This window comes from Pristis pectinata, chromosome 3, assembly GCF_009764475.1.
Source record: "Pristis pectinata isolate sPriPec2 chromosome 3, sPriPec2.1.pri, whole genome shotgun sequence".
In the NCBI taxonomy this organism is placed as follows: domain Eukaryota; kingdom Metazoa; phylum Chordata; class Chondrichthyes; order Rhinopristiformes; family Pristidae; genus Pristis; species Pristis pectinata.
The window spans coordinates 123,603,016-123,616,708 of NC_067407.1; the positions used below are offsets into that span (position 1 = coordinate 123,603,016).

Genomic DNA, 13,693 nt, shown 5'->3' on the forward strand with positions numbered 1-13,693 from the left:
CTCTTCAAGAACGCATCCAGGTACTTCTTAAGCATAGCAAGTGTTTCTACCTCCACCATTCTTTCAGCAGTGAGTTCCAGACCCCCATTGAAATAACTTTTCTCAATTCCCTTTAGTCCTTCCAGCAATTAAATTATACACCTTCATTCTAAGAATTTGAAGAATTGTGGTTGGAAGATGAAATATATATTTTTAAACTAATTGTAGACTTTCAAGGCCTGCAGGCTAGGTGTTAAATTTTCAAGACAGGGTCAAATTTTCTCGATGTGAGCTTCAGTCTTTCTAGTTGCTGAATGAACACCAGCATTGATTGAATGTCACAAGGGTCCAGTGCAAGACAAGAACGCAATTTACAAGACAGATTAAGACCATCTCTTCTGGCCAGGATGCTGAGCAAGAACTGCTTGCAAACAATTTGAACTGTACATGAACTGCAAGTTCATGCAGGAACATCATTTCAGAACATGCCAAATTAAACAGGCCACATTCCCCTCACCCTTGTGATCTCAGAACTAAATGCTCTTCAGACACAAAGGCCAAGAGAAAGGGGTAGACACTGGGATGTCTGGGTCCCTTTCACAGTGACCTGCATTTCTGGGGCCATCTCATGAGAGAGGCAAGCATGCACTTAAACATTGGAATGAAAATGTCCATTAACTTTAGTCAACCTTCCAGTCTTCCTGTCCAAAGTCCTGTGGTTTGAAACAGTGGCATTTCTGTGGACAGCTGAAAATATTTATCACTTTTTAAAGCAGATCCACAAAAAAAAAAACACAATTAACTGACAGTCATCAAGTTAGATTACTTCTGTTCTATATGACCACACACTATACGCTAAAGGAAACTGGTTTATTTCTTCTTTACGAAACTTGATTCCAAAGGGATAGTGGAGCAGCAGAAGACATTAGCATGCAAGTAAAATGTTGCTTTCTGACGGCATCTTACATTTGGGAATTTTTGTCAGGAACAAAGGAAGGGAAAAGTCAAGGTACGCAGTACTGTGTGGGATTTACTAGTGAGACGAACAGACAGGCATTTCTGTGGCCGAGGGTGAGACTCCAGAATGGAGTCTGTGGATAACGTGAAAGTAGTTGGTGTTGTGGATAGCAAGAAAGGTTATCTCGGGCTACAGCAGAATATAGATCAGATAGAAAGTTGGGCAGACTGTTGGCAGATGGAAGTCAATCCTAACAAGTGCAAGATGATGCATTTTGGAACTTCAATTAGGAGTAGGGCAGATACAGTAAATAGTAGGGTATTAAGGAATGTTGATGAACAGAGACACTTAGGGGTTCATGTCCCTAATTCCATAAGAGTAGCAACAGAGATGGATAGAGTAGTGAAGAAGGCATTTGGCGTGCTTGCCTTCAGAGCTTGAGACATAGAATGCAAAGGATGGGACATCATATTGGCAACTTTCAAAACCTGGTTAGGCCACCCTTGGTGTTCTGTTTGCCGTTCTGGTCACCATACTATGGGAAGCATGTGGTTGCATTAGAGATGGTGCAGATTCACCAGGATGTTGTCTGGATTGGAAGAATTTCGTTCTGAGGAGAGGTTGGACAGGCTGGGCTTGTCTTCCCTTGAGTGAAGGAGGCTGAGGGATGACTTGCTAGAAGTATATAAGATTATGAGAGGCTTAGATAGGGTAGAGAGTCAAATTTTTTTTCTCATGGTAGGGGTATCAAAAAGAAAGGAATTTAGACAGACACTGCAATTGGCAAATGGGATCAGTGTAACGGGCAAAAAAGTCAGCATGGATGTAAACGTGCCGCAGGGCTGGTTTCTGTGCTTTACGTCTCCATGACTCTATAAAAAATTTTGTGACAATTCTGTGAAAAAGAACTCTAATTTTTCATATCAGTTTGCATGGTCATCAAGTCACAGCACAAAACAGGCCCTTCAGCCCAACTCGTCCATACTGACTGTGATGCCCATCTATGCTAACTCCATTTGCCCACATTAGGCCCATATCCCTGTACTCCTTTCTTATCCAAATATTTATCCAAATCCCTTTTAAATGTTGTAATAGTATTTGCCTCTACCACTTCCTCTGGTGGCTCATTCCATATAACCACCACCTTCTGTGTGGAAGAACTTGCTTCTCGGTCCTCCTTTAAATTTTTCCCTTCTCACGTTAAAAACTATGCCCTCTAGTTTTATACTCCCACACCCTCGGCAAGTGACTGACTGATCTTATCTATGCCCCTCATAATTTTATAAACCTTAATAAGCTCACCCCTCAGCATGCCTACTTTTCAGTGAGAATAAGCATAGCCCATCTGATCTCTCCTTATAAGTAATGCCCTCGATTCCAAGCAACATCCTGGTGAAACTCTTGCACTCTTTCTAATGCCACTGCATCTTTCCTGTAGTGCATTGACTCGAATGGTACTCAATACTTCAAGTGTACCTCAACCTATTGTTTGTACTGCTGCAACATGACATCCCAACTCCTATACTCGAAAAAATTCTCAGTAAGGTTTGAGGAGAAGGTATTACGCTGGAACACAGGAAATATCACAAAGGGTGTGAGAATCTGACCTGTTTCCCAATCAAACAGTGATGAAACAATTACAGCTTCAGTGCATCTGCCATTGAAGTCATATCTTCAAGCCCCACCGTACTGTGCATTTTACACAAGTGGTTGATGAACCCCTGATGTTTCCACAAACATCAGATCCTATTCCCTGCTTAAAGTTTTGGGGTATACGGTGGTTGAGGATGTCACTTGTGTAAGAAGTTTTATGCACCCAAAATGTGGTCCTTGGCATCAAAGGAGAAAAGGCACAGTAATAGTCCTCAGTTTTATGACCAGCCTGCAGGCATGAATGTTTGGCAGGAGTGCCCTCGCCAGAATTCTCAACCACCCAAAAGCTATTAAGCTTATATGAGATATTGCAAAATGACTGGCATAGTTAACTCCATAACAAGTTCAACACTCATAATATACTACGTGCATCAAAAAACTCTCCACCTAATCAAGTTATGTGCAATGCCTATTTCCCAATGTGCTGATAACCTTACACACTTTCTGCCTTTATACTACTTGTAATTTAAAGATTACTCCAAACCATTTTTTTCCATGTTCTTGAATAATTTTACTGGTCTTAGAGTCATCAAGTCATACAACACAGCAGCAGACCCTTTGGGTCCACCAAATCCATGGTGACCATCAAGTACCCATTTCCACTAATTCTACACTGATTCCATTTTATTCCCCCCACTTTCCCATCAACACTCCCATATTTTACTCCTCACCTACGCAATAGGGGCGATTTACAACAGCCAATTAACCTACCAACCTGTCTTTGGGACATGGGAGGAAAACTGGAGCACCTGGGAGGAACCTATACAGTTACAGGAAGAGGTGGAAACTTCACACAGACAGCACTGGAGGTCAGGATCAAACCCAGATCACTGAAGCTGCGAGGCGGCAGCTCAACCAGTTGTGCCACCATACCACCCATTTTTATTTCCTTCCAATAGTTTAAAAATAATGCAAAACTAGAGTCTAAAAATGAACCCTTTGAATCTTCAGAAATTATGAATATTTCTATAGTGAACCATCTTTTTCAAATTCCAACTTTGTAGAAAGATTTCTTGGAAATACAGTTTCTATAGTTGCATGAAATATTCTGAAAATGGACAGGGAAACTATCCTTTTGTTGAAATAGTTAAATCAAATTTAATTACATTGACCAAAGATTTTTTTTTTCCCCATTTGATCACGAGTTTCAATTCTGAGGAATTCAGTGCTTCCAAAGCTCACGGTCATTTAGAACTTTGCTAAAACAATTGCTCATTTTCTTTAAAAACTTTATCTGAATATACCATATTCAGATAAATATATTTATTTTATCTCTATAAAACTTTGGTTAGGCTGCACTTGGAGTATTGTGTGCAATTCTGGTTGCCCCATTGTAAGAATAACGTGGAGGTTTTGGAAAGGGTACAGAAGAGGTTTACCAGGATGCTGCCTGGACTAGAAGATATGAGCTATAAGGAGAGTTGGACAAACTTGGGTGGTTTTCTCAGAAACGTCAGAGGCTGAGAGGAGACCTGATGGAAGTTTACAAGATAATGAAAAGCATAAATAGGGTCAACGGTTAGAATCTTTTCCCCCAGGGTAGAAATGTCAAGTACAAGACAACATGCTTTTAACATGAGAGGGGAAGTTTAAAAGAGATGTGCAAGCATTTATTTATTTCACACATAGAGTGGTAGGTATCAGGAATGTGCTGTCAGGGGTAGTAGTAGAAACAGATACAGTAAGTGGCATTTAAGAGGCTGTCAGATAGACACATTAATATGCAGGGAATGGAGGGATATGGATCATGTACAGGCAGAAGAGAATTAGTTTCCGTGCAGACATGGTGGGCTGAAGGGCCTGTTTCTGTGTTGTTCCATACAACTCACAGTGAAAGTGTAAGAGATTGAAGTTCTACTTACAGACCACCAATTGTCACAATAAGCAATTAAAAACATCATTTTTAATACTGAATTGTAAAGAACTTGATTCTGGAATACATTCTGATATTGACTGCCAAGGATCCTAGTGCCAAAGTAAACAGTAGTAGAGCAGCAGAGACAGAAGACAATCTTGTCTAGCGGCTGTTTTTAAAATGGAAAGAAATCAATCTACTAGCTGGTGATGACATTAGAGGAGCAAAATATATCCTTCAGAATTTTAAATTCAGCAACATTGCATTTTGTTTATCAAATGCTACTTTAATTATCTGTGATCTTTTTGCAAAGCCTTCTTAAAGTTAATCTGGTAACATATTTCAAGTTGGCATTATGTTTAAATGTTTGCAATAATGTTGGAATCTTTCAAAAGTAGAAATACAGCGTGTTTCTCCCTGTCTCCCTCCCTCCAATTGTGAAGGCAAGTTTTGGTGCAGGACCCCATCTCGCTCTCTCTCAGTAATAGACAAATGCACAATGGGGCTCATTCATTTAAATGATGCTCAATATTCAAAATGGCAGGGCTTCATTTTTTTTTAAGAAAACGTGATTGATGCTGTTCTGCAAACAAACAAAATGAGAGAGCAAAAAATGTAAAATATACTTGAATTTTATTGTTGGCATATATTACAAGTGAAACAGGAAATCACTGGTGACCCAGACACAAAAGCATCCACTTCAAAATTGCTATAATACCCTTTAGTCCAAAAATAGATGGTGTTTTATTTTTCTACTTTAAATAGTTTCTATCCAGCTTTTAGTAGACTGACATGACTTCAGGTATTCTTACTGGGTTAATGTAATAATTACAGATAGCATTGTTTAATGAATACATTTATAATTCAGTCATGTTTACTGCTGTGCAGTTAGTTTCTAGACCAGTTCATTGCATATTAACATGGATTGGAGTGTCGGTAATAGCATTAAATGCTAAATTCCACAGTTAAACCATAAATAAATGATTATACTAAGTTGCACATAGGGAATCACAGTATTTTGACCTCAGCAAGGAGTTTTTACATACACATACTCTTATTCAGTTTATGGCTCCATGCTAGCTCCTCTTGTGGCCAACAGGCAACTCCCAAGTTATTGCCATTCTTTTCCTTAGGGAGTGACTGGGAGACACAAAAGGCAGGCTTGGTGAACAATCCATTTCCAGTTATAGGTCACGTTACAGAGAAGCAGATGCTGTAAAGCAGGTAAAAGGATGTGACTCAGACACCCAAAAATCTATTCAAGCTATACGCTTGCAGAGAAGAACTGGGCACCGTTCCCCTCATTGATGTACAGTTAAACATACCACAAAAATACTTGAGTATTAGTCAAATTTTATTAATCAGAAAAAACCTACAGTACATTTCATACAAATAAACCTCGAAAAGAAATTTCAAATAGAAATACTAAATACAGTATTGCACTTGGCGATTTTAACAGACTATTGTCAACTTACAGCATTTTACAAATAAGTTATCCTGACACAATAGAATCTAAAATCGACATGCTGTTATGTACCTACATTTAAATAATTTAATATTGTCTTATGAACAGAAATAAGACACCAAATTTACATTTAAAACACAAAAGAACTATGAAGTGTACAGGTAAGTGTTTATTATTATAGTTTTATAACTTAATCCTAGTAATAGCTTGACAGCAGTGCATTTCATTACCACATCATCTCCAACAGACAAGGCTCCACCTTAATACTGGGAAATGTCTACTACCGACCAACTTAACCACCCCTATCACCCCTTCCCCACCTTCACAGCAATACCAGGTTCTTCCTAAGCAAATCAAAAATACTCCCAACTTTGTATTATGGTGATTAACCCCTTCAAGATGAAGCTTGCCCATGCAGATAGGTTGCCAAAGAACAGCAAGTCACCCAGGGACAGAAGGTTGCAAGGGGCTTAGAAAGTGATATTTAAGAAAATAACCAATTTCTCATGCACTGTTAGTGATTCGTTAGACAAAAATCTAGAATCTGTCCAATTCTTATTTATTAATGCTATCCTGGAATATATATATCTATACTTTTTTTAATGTAAAATACACAGTGCCAGTGAAAGGAGTAAACACCCACAATCACTGATTGTGTCGCCTTCCTCGACAAATCATAGTTCAGAAGCTACTGACCTAGAGTCCCAAAAGTCCAGGATCACTCCAGGTCTGATACTTTCCAGAAGATGTGGTGTTCTGTTGCTTGCCTAATGAGCATGCAGTTGATAAATGCAATGCCCTTACATAGCAGATAAAGAGTAGTATGCTCATATGGCTGAATTGACCAATCAAGTTGTAGCAATAATATTTCTTCTATGTAATGGGCACAGAAGAGTGAGATAACGTGGTACCATTACAGGGTAGAAATGCAAAAAGGGTTGACAATAGCTGAATACATGTACCCTCTAAGTCCTAAGGATAAGATTCATTAATACGTTGTCTTTCATGGTCACTTTTGCTTTCTGAAAAATAAAAATAAAGTGATTAAAGCTTTGATTTGCAAACCCAATACACATTCAAACAGAACTCTAAATGAATAACCATTGCCACAGAAGCACAAGAAAGCCCATGCATTTCAGGGTATTTGTAAGAGAAACCGAGGACCACTTTAAATGCTGTTGTCATGCAGAAGCTCAACTGCTTAGCTACAGAACAGCATCAGGAGATTCAGTTGAACTATTGATTTAAAGTCAAAATCGTTGACATACTAATTTGAACAACAATTTTTATTTAGGATACCTTCTTTGGCTGAGTTAAACCCCTAATCTTGCCAACAAAATAACAACATTCCTCGTTTATATAGTAGGTTTATTGCAGTAAAATGTCCCAATAGGACCATTACCAAATAAAACTTAACCCAAATCACACAGTGAAATATTGGGATAGAGGTGGACTTCAACAACAGCGCATCTCTAGTAGCCATTAGGTGGACCTTACTGAACTCACCACAAAAATCAGTGCAGATCTAATTTCATTTATGCTCATCAGCATTATTCAACCTTTGAAAGACAGATGTGGGATATTTTAGATTATACCTTTGCCCCGATAATGGAAAATTGAGAGAATTTAAGGCAGATCTTAACACCATCAGCTCCTTTGACATTATCAAGGGAAGGACTGAGACTTCCTAATGAACCTTGGATTGTCATTGGATCCATGTGCGGGCCACTGATGGTAATAAGATTAATGAAGGTTCCTCCCTCCATTACGCTGAGAAAGACTCTGTATATTGGATGAAATACTGCAAACTTATGTTTATTGTTACAGTTTGTGACTTTGTAATGTTCTGTAGTCGAATCATTATTTTGCAGAATTTATAAACATGGGTGGTTATTTGAATGCAACTCCCAGTTAAATGAATATTCATGGTACCTATATTCCCTTGTTGTTATAACAATACTTGATAATGAAGGATTGTATCATTAATGTTGAACATAAGGAATAGTTCTGCAAAATTCAAATGCAATCTTCAAGAACATCAAGTGTTTTCTAGAGTTAAAAGTGCTGTCGAGATAGTACTTCTTTACAGAAGTGTTAATTTACTACTCCTTTTACCTCCTTTCTATTACTTTCAAGGACGGGAAAGCCAAAGAGAAGCAAAACATTTCAGTCTTTAGGATCTCGAAAAAATGAGAGTAATCTCAACTACAACTCAAATGATGATTAGAAAGCAAAGTATGTGAAATGCAGAAGGACCAAGAACTCAAGGCCAAAGGAGCACTGTCCATGGTAGCAATGAGAAATTGAAAAAGAAATAATTTGAGGAACAACACAAGAGGAAAGTCTCATAATTTCTTTCTTATCTGACTGGAAATAACTTAAGAGATGCATACCGGGTGGCCGAACTAATATTGCCTGTTTTACACTATCATTCAAAAGTTAATGTTATACCATAAGTAGCATATCAGAAAGAAATGGTGAAAAGTTATTTTTACCGTAAGAGTCAATAGTAAAATTTTTAAAAAGATTCAAATATGCAGAACTATATTTATGAAGGACCCAATTTAAGGTGGAGTTCGAATGAACAAATAACTGGCTCTAATTTTAAAGAAGCTACTTTGCTCGTAATTTTCATGAAGCAATTCATTATTTTTTTCCAATTATAGGGAAAAAAATTGAGGTAAACTCATTCTGAATGTCATCTGTTTGGCATCCTTCCATTGTGTAATCGTGCATTTCATTTGAGCTCCACGGTCTATTTGAAATCTCAATTTAAAAAGAAAACAAGGTAGAAAATGTTGCCCTGAAGCTAATTTTACTTTGGATCTCAAAAGGCTGATTAAAATGCATCTTTCATTGAAACTGAACCTTTGGTATTTCATGGATGTTTAATTTTAGCTAGGACAACAGGTATTTTGCTGCGGTATTTTTCTTTGCCATGTCTTGATCTTTTATATTATTGACATTTCTACCTTGAAAGGAACACATTCTTTAAAAGTTCAAAATTATTCCCAACATCATTTAAAGCCTAATTCAGTAAATTTATTGCAAAGTCAGTAACATGTAGTTATCAGACTTCGAACATCATTTTTTAAAAATGAGGATATTGGATTTAATGAAGGGAAATATTGATCTTTTATTGATTTCATTGAGAGTTAGATCCATGATAATAACCTTCCATTTCTGCACAAGAGCAACAAGGCAATGCCAAAGATTTAGGAAAATATGTAACCCAATAATTAATTACATGACCCCTGTTTAATAATCCCCACTTTATTTTGTACTAGCCAAGGCTTCCCCATCATTTCTATGAAAATCAACATCGATATTTCACTTCCCCAAACTTCCTTGTTCACTCCAGAGCAATGTCCAGTTTACCAGCCTACAGAACACTCCATGTGATATGATACATGGATCTTGGCAAGCCTGAAATTCAAAATATTGTATTTGAGAGAAACTAGGCTGGGACATCTTTATCATTCAAAGTAGCTTTTGTATGTGGAGAGGGACATATTTACAGCAGCTCAAAATTAAGCAATATTAAAATAAAGGTAATTGCTAATTGATCTGAATTGTTGCATTCATTTCTCTCTCCAGAGCTGTTGCTGGATCCAGTGAACAGTCGCAACATTTTCTATTTCTTTTTTCTACATGTGTTTTCCCGAGTTGAAGTTTCCACTGTCTTTTCAGGATCTTGAACAGTCTAAGCAGACTAAAATATGACTCCTAAACAGCCAACATTTTCCCCAGTGGAAGGAGAAAGAAGCAGGACACCTCCAACAAACACAAGCTGCTTTTGACTGCATAGCCGATTCCACCCCTCCCCCCCCCCCCCCCCCCCCCCCCCACCACCCCCCCCCCCCCCCCCCCCCCCCCCCCCCCCCCCCCCCCCCCCCCCCCCCCCCCCCCCCCCCCCCCCCCCCCCCCCCCCCCCCCCCCCCCCCCCCCCCCCCCCCCCCCCCCCCCCCCCCCCCTCCCCCCCCCCCCCCCCCCCCCCCCCCCCCCCTCCCCCCCCCCCCCCCCCCCCCCCCCCCCCACCCCCCCCTCCCCCCCCCCCCCCCCCCCCTCCCCCCTTCGCCTCCCTTCCTCCCCAGAACTTGCCTCTGACTCTCAGTCTGGGAAAACATTTTTTATAGCTTTGGCCAGAAAACCTCGTGTGCTGCCTGATTGGCACCCAATGATTAATTCCAAGAAAGCCCGACGGACAACATACTTCCCAGCCCTCTTCATCCCGGCGTGTCCTCACTGTGTTCCTTCTGCATTGTACGTGAAGGGATTTAGAGTTTAATGTTTCAGTGACACTTCTCTCTACTATTACAATACCGAATCCTGCGAGGGCAGATTGAACAGGAAGGAAGCTCACGTTCTTCAGAAATGTGAGCTTTTCTCCCTGCTGAACGGCAAAACCTAATTAGCAGGGGGCCACACTCTTCATTCACTAATTAACGAGTACATCATGTAACTGCTAATTCCCAGTGCCAAAATACCATTGCGGTTACAGATGCATTTTTAAAGTTTTTTTTAAAATGGCCGCAACTTTTACATTTAATACTTTCCACATTCCAGGGTATTAATATTACATATTGTGTTCAGGGTATTGGCGGCGGATGTACATGACATTGCATATGTTTTCCCAGTTGTTGTTTGTGGTAATCCAATACCCAAAATCCAGCTCTTCCTTTTCAGACTCGAATACATTCATCAGGGGAAAACAGAGTGCAATACATGGCAAACCCAATTATTCTGCAAAACTTAAAGTTCAGCATCTTTCCTAAAGCAAGTTACATCAACTCACCATTCCAGTTTTGACTTTCTCCTTGACCGAATAAGATCTTTCTTTCTTCTGGCTATGTATATGTGCTTCTGCCTCTTTGATCCTTGAAAGAAAACAAAAGTTAGTTTATAGATGCACCACCTGTGTCAAACAGCAATAAGTTGCAAGTAGGCAGACCTTCTAGCTCACCAACTGATCAATCCACTGCTGACACAAGGTAGTAAAGTTGGATGGTAAATTATGCAGAAGCTCCAAGTAGAATAGACAATGGAAAGGAAGAAATTAAAGTGAACAGGTTTTGGAAATAGTCAACTCGGTACTAAAGAGTAGATAAGGCCATTTAAACCTTGGCTTGGATAAGAGTTTGAAAGGAGACAGATGATCCAATGTTGGTAAAAGGGATAAAATAACTAAGATTTTAACGAATGATTTATGAAGATTGACATCCAGTCTGAGACTTTGTATTAGTACATTGTTTACCAAAAGGCTTATACAATTATTAATGCTGAACACAATGCCGACTGTAGACCATTACTGAGAAAAGAAGTTTTATATGGTTTCTAATAGAATCAAAGAATAGTCTAATTTTTAATACAACTTGTACTGCAAATATCACTGTGAACTGATCGACTATACATACCATTTGGAAAGATATTGATTGGCACACAAAATACTTTGGAATATTTGAATACATGTCACATACAAAAAAATGATTTTATCCATTTGTAATGTTAAATGTCAAAGATTTGGCAACCCTTACAGAAACAAATCAATTCAGCATTCTGGACTAAACTGAAAAAAAGACTTCAACTGTGATGGATTTTTACAGTGTTGAACTCTTTGCTCAAAGTTAATGCAAAAGGAATGTTCAGTGTGGTTTTAAGGAGCTTATCAACTGTACAGATTTTTACAAATTGTACCTTCGGGCTAAGAACTGTAAATGCTTCTTTCATGTAAATACTGGATCATTTAGTTGAAGATTTTAAATAAACTAATTTCAGACCTTAAAAAAATTGCAAATTTATTTGTGCAAGATCAAAGCATTTCTAGCACAGATACAGTGAGAGGAAAAGCTGAATCACCTGGGAAAATTGTTGTTGCAGATTTTAAACCCCATTTTCGCATCACTGATACCCTTCAATGATAATAAGAAAACCGGGCTACCATCAGCCCTTGGATTGTTTTTAAGTCTCACATTCTTCCATTAGTGGATTGAAGAACAGGACTGGAACAGGCAACTAGAAGTTATCAAATGGTGCAGAGCTTCTAAGCACTGTGGCCAATTATTATTTCCTCAAAATGGTAGACATATATAAAACGTGGGAAAGCAAACAGCATGCAGCTTGGGTACGACAATCTGACGTTACGTTGTTATTGCACCGACTACAAGAACACAATGCAGGTTTCTCTATTAAGTCATAGAGTCAGAGTCACACAGCACAGAAACAGGCCATTCGGCCCGCTACGTCCATGCCAACCTTTTTACCCATCCACCTGAATTAGGACCATAATCTGAATAAGCATGCCTATTCAAGTGTCTAAATGCCTCTTAAATATAGTGATTGTATGTGATTCCACCACCATCTCTGGCAACAAATTCCTGATATCAACCACTCTCTGTAAAAACTTACCCCTCAAATCGCCTTCAAAACTCCTTCGCATCTCACACTTGTATCAAAACCCACTTGTTTTTGACACCCCGAGCCTGGGGAAAAGATTTTGACTATATATTCCATGTCCCTCAATGTTATTCCCTCAATCAGGTCAACCTCAACCTCCTTCACTCCAAACCCAGCCACTCCAATGTCCCCTCATGACTAAAGTCCTCCAATCCAGGAAAGCTCCCAGCACAATTGCCTCACAATACAGTTTGAGCCTGTGCAGCCAATTGCAAGACAAAGGTAGCATTGTGTGTTTAATCACTAATACAAGGGCTAAAGCTAGAAGTTTAGAAATGTGGAGCAATGGACAAGCTGCCTGCAGAAACTCAGCAGGTCAAGCAGCATCTGTGGGAAGAAAGGGATTGTCGATGTTTGCAGGGTTTTGACCCAAAATAAATGTGTAATAGTACTGAAGTTTGACCCGCTGAGTTCCTCCAGCAGATTGCTTGTTGTTTCAGGTTCCAGCATCTGCAATCTCTCGTGTCTCCTTTAGATACATGGGATTAGGAGGTCAAAGGAAGTAGAATTGGCTGAGCAGTCAGTTGTAATATCTTATATGCTCATGGTCAGATATGACAAGGGCATGGGAGGAGCTCAAAGGGAGAATGAAGGAATAGATTTACAGCTACACAGTAAACATTTTCTGGGGCCTCTTATGTGAAGGGTTGGCCACTTTGGGAGGCACAGCAAACTCAGTGATCCCAACACAATTTCTGATCACCGGGGACAAGTGCATGTCAGTTGCTCTGATCTCATGCTTATAAGCATGGATGACAAGCAATAGTACTGAAGTTTGAATCCAGATTTGATATTTGCAGATAGTTGTCTTGGAGTCACAAAGAACTTATAAAGCAATGCAAGCTGAAGAGCTCCAGGCTCTTCAGTTATGTGAAGAAACTGTTCTTCAAATAAGCAGAAACGTTGAAAACCAACCATTTTAGATGAATTAAAAAGAAACCATTGGTAGTGGTGAAGAAGCAAAAGGAACAAATCAGCAACCAAAAGGCACTGAAATAAGATAATTAATAAAATGAGGTTTTTTAACATAATGAATTAAAATAATCTGAATGCATTGCCCTACAGTACAGTGGAAATACATAAAATATTTTTTTTTTAAAATTGGTTAATTGAGCAACACATTAGAAAGCACACAGGGCTGAAAACTTCCTCCTCAGCTGCTTTAATCCTATTTCTGGATAAGGAAGCGTTATCGGCAACACTGGTCACAATATAAATCTCAACTCATTCTGCAGAAAGAGAATTCCTATACTAGACTGTTATGAGACCTGGAAGGCAACAGGGTGTTACAAAGCACCCAACGAGTATGCTGGCTTTTAATTTCATAATA

The 13,693-nt window shown here is 39.1% G+C and overlaps 1 protein-coding gene across 1 annotated transcript in view; it reads right to left on the minus strand.

Moving 5' to 3' along the window:
• Positions 1-5,061: 5,061 nt before the first annotated feature.
• The window catches only part of fmn2b (formin 2b), a 370,539-nt gene continuing 361,907 nt past the window's right edge, over positions 5,062-13,693 (minus strand). Inside the window, 2 exon segments of the mRNA XM_052012981.1 lie at positions 5,062-6,932; positions 10,706-10,787. Coding sequence (XP_051868941.1) covers positions 6,876-6,932; positions 10,706-10,787 — 139 coding nt within the window. The 3' untranslated portion in view covers positions 5,062-6,875.